At 47.9% G+C, this 1,232-nt stretch overlaps 1 protein-coding gene across 1 annotated transcript in view; it reads left to right on the plus strand.

Annotated features, from left to right (window-relative positions):
- Window positions 1-1,026: 1,026 nt before the first annotated feature.
- Window positions 1,027-1,232, plus strand: part of LOC110315710 (olfactory receptor 2D3-like) — a 1,028-nt gene continuing 822 nt past the window's right edge. Inside the window, exon 1 of the mRNA XM_021189702.1 lies at window positions 1,027-1,226. Coding sequence (XP_021045361.1) covers window positions 1,027-1,226 — 200 coding nt within the window. The remainder of the gene's footprint in view (window positions 1,227-1,232) is intronic.

A 1,232-nucleotide genomic window follows, 5' to 3' on the forward strand; every position in this document is an offset into this window, starting at 1 on the left:
GTAACTCAGGTTAGCTTCAAACCAATTATGTGGCCTAGGCTACACAAGAACTCCTGACTGTCTTTCCTCTACCTCTTCATGTGCTGGGATGACAAATGTGTCACTANCTAATAGAACCTGTGTAATCTGAACAGAGATTCAGACTTTAATGAAGAGGCTGCTGCATAAAGAATGTGCACCACCTGACAGAGTTTGCGTGAAGTGCCCTCCATGTGGGGAAAANATTGCTTAGAGTGTGGTCAGGGCTGGACTGTAGACACAGCTGGCATGGAGCTGTAGGCAGTGCAGGCTGGAAGTGCTAGGACTACAGTTGCTGTGTGGGGAGTGGGGACTGTGTCTCACTCATCATGCTGGGTGTTGGTCCAGTGAGACCACATAAGTGAACACTGCCAGTCATGACATGTCAAGACCAGGGAGGGAGGATGCAAGACCAGGGAAGGAAGACTAGAGAACAGGAAGGAAGACTAGAGAACAGGAAGGAAGACTAGAGAACAGGAAGGAAGACTAGAGAACAGGAAGGAAGACTAGAGAACAGGAAGGAAGAACTTATAGCAGCTAGAGAAGATCTATCCTGCTCTTGCTGCAGCTTAGGGCCTCTTAAGGCTCAGGGTGCACAGCTTCTTAGGAATAAAGGGTCCTTGGTGAAAGGAGAGACCAGTTATACACACGACATAAGCTCTACAAGGTGGATGACCACTTCAGGTCTAGGAGCTTCTGAGGCACCTGTTCTTGAATGGGTGAGAGAGTAATGCACACAACAGGGTGCAATAAGTGTGTGAGGCAGCACAGGACATATGATGTGTAATGAGGTGTTTCCAGAGTTATGTGACATTCTATAAATAGTCACAGTACTCTCAAGATGTAAGTATCATCAGCCTCACTTTACAGATGAAGAGACTGAGGGGTTGTGAAGCAACTTGGGAAGTGTGCACAGAAACATAGCAGTAAGTTCAGAATAACCACCCCAGCCTTCCAGCCTCTGAAGATGCCATCTTTCTAGGCTCCCCTGTATCAGGTATTACATAGATGGCTGGATGCCTCACAGACTTTGTGTTTTGGATAATTCCAGGGCAGAACCAAAGTTGGGTTTCAGAGTTCATCCTGATTGGCTTCTCCAGTGACCCCACGACCAACAGCATCCTCTTCATTGTCTTCCTTCTCATCTACCTGAGCTCAGTCCTGGGCAACGGGCTCATCATCATGCTGGTCTGCCTGGACACACAGCTGCACAC

Source organism: Mus pahari, unplaced genomic scaffold (genome assembly GCF_900095145.1).
Source record: "Mus pahari unplaced genomic scaffold, PAHARI_EIJ_v1.1 scaffold_6700_1, whole genome shotgun sequence".
Taxonomy (NCBI): Eukaryota; Metazoa; Chordata; class Mammalia; order Rodentia; family Muridae; genus Mus; species Mus pahari.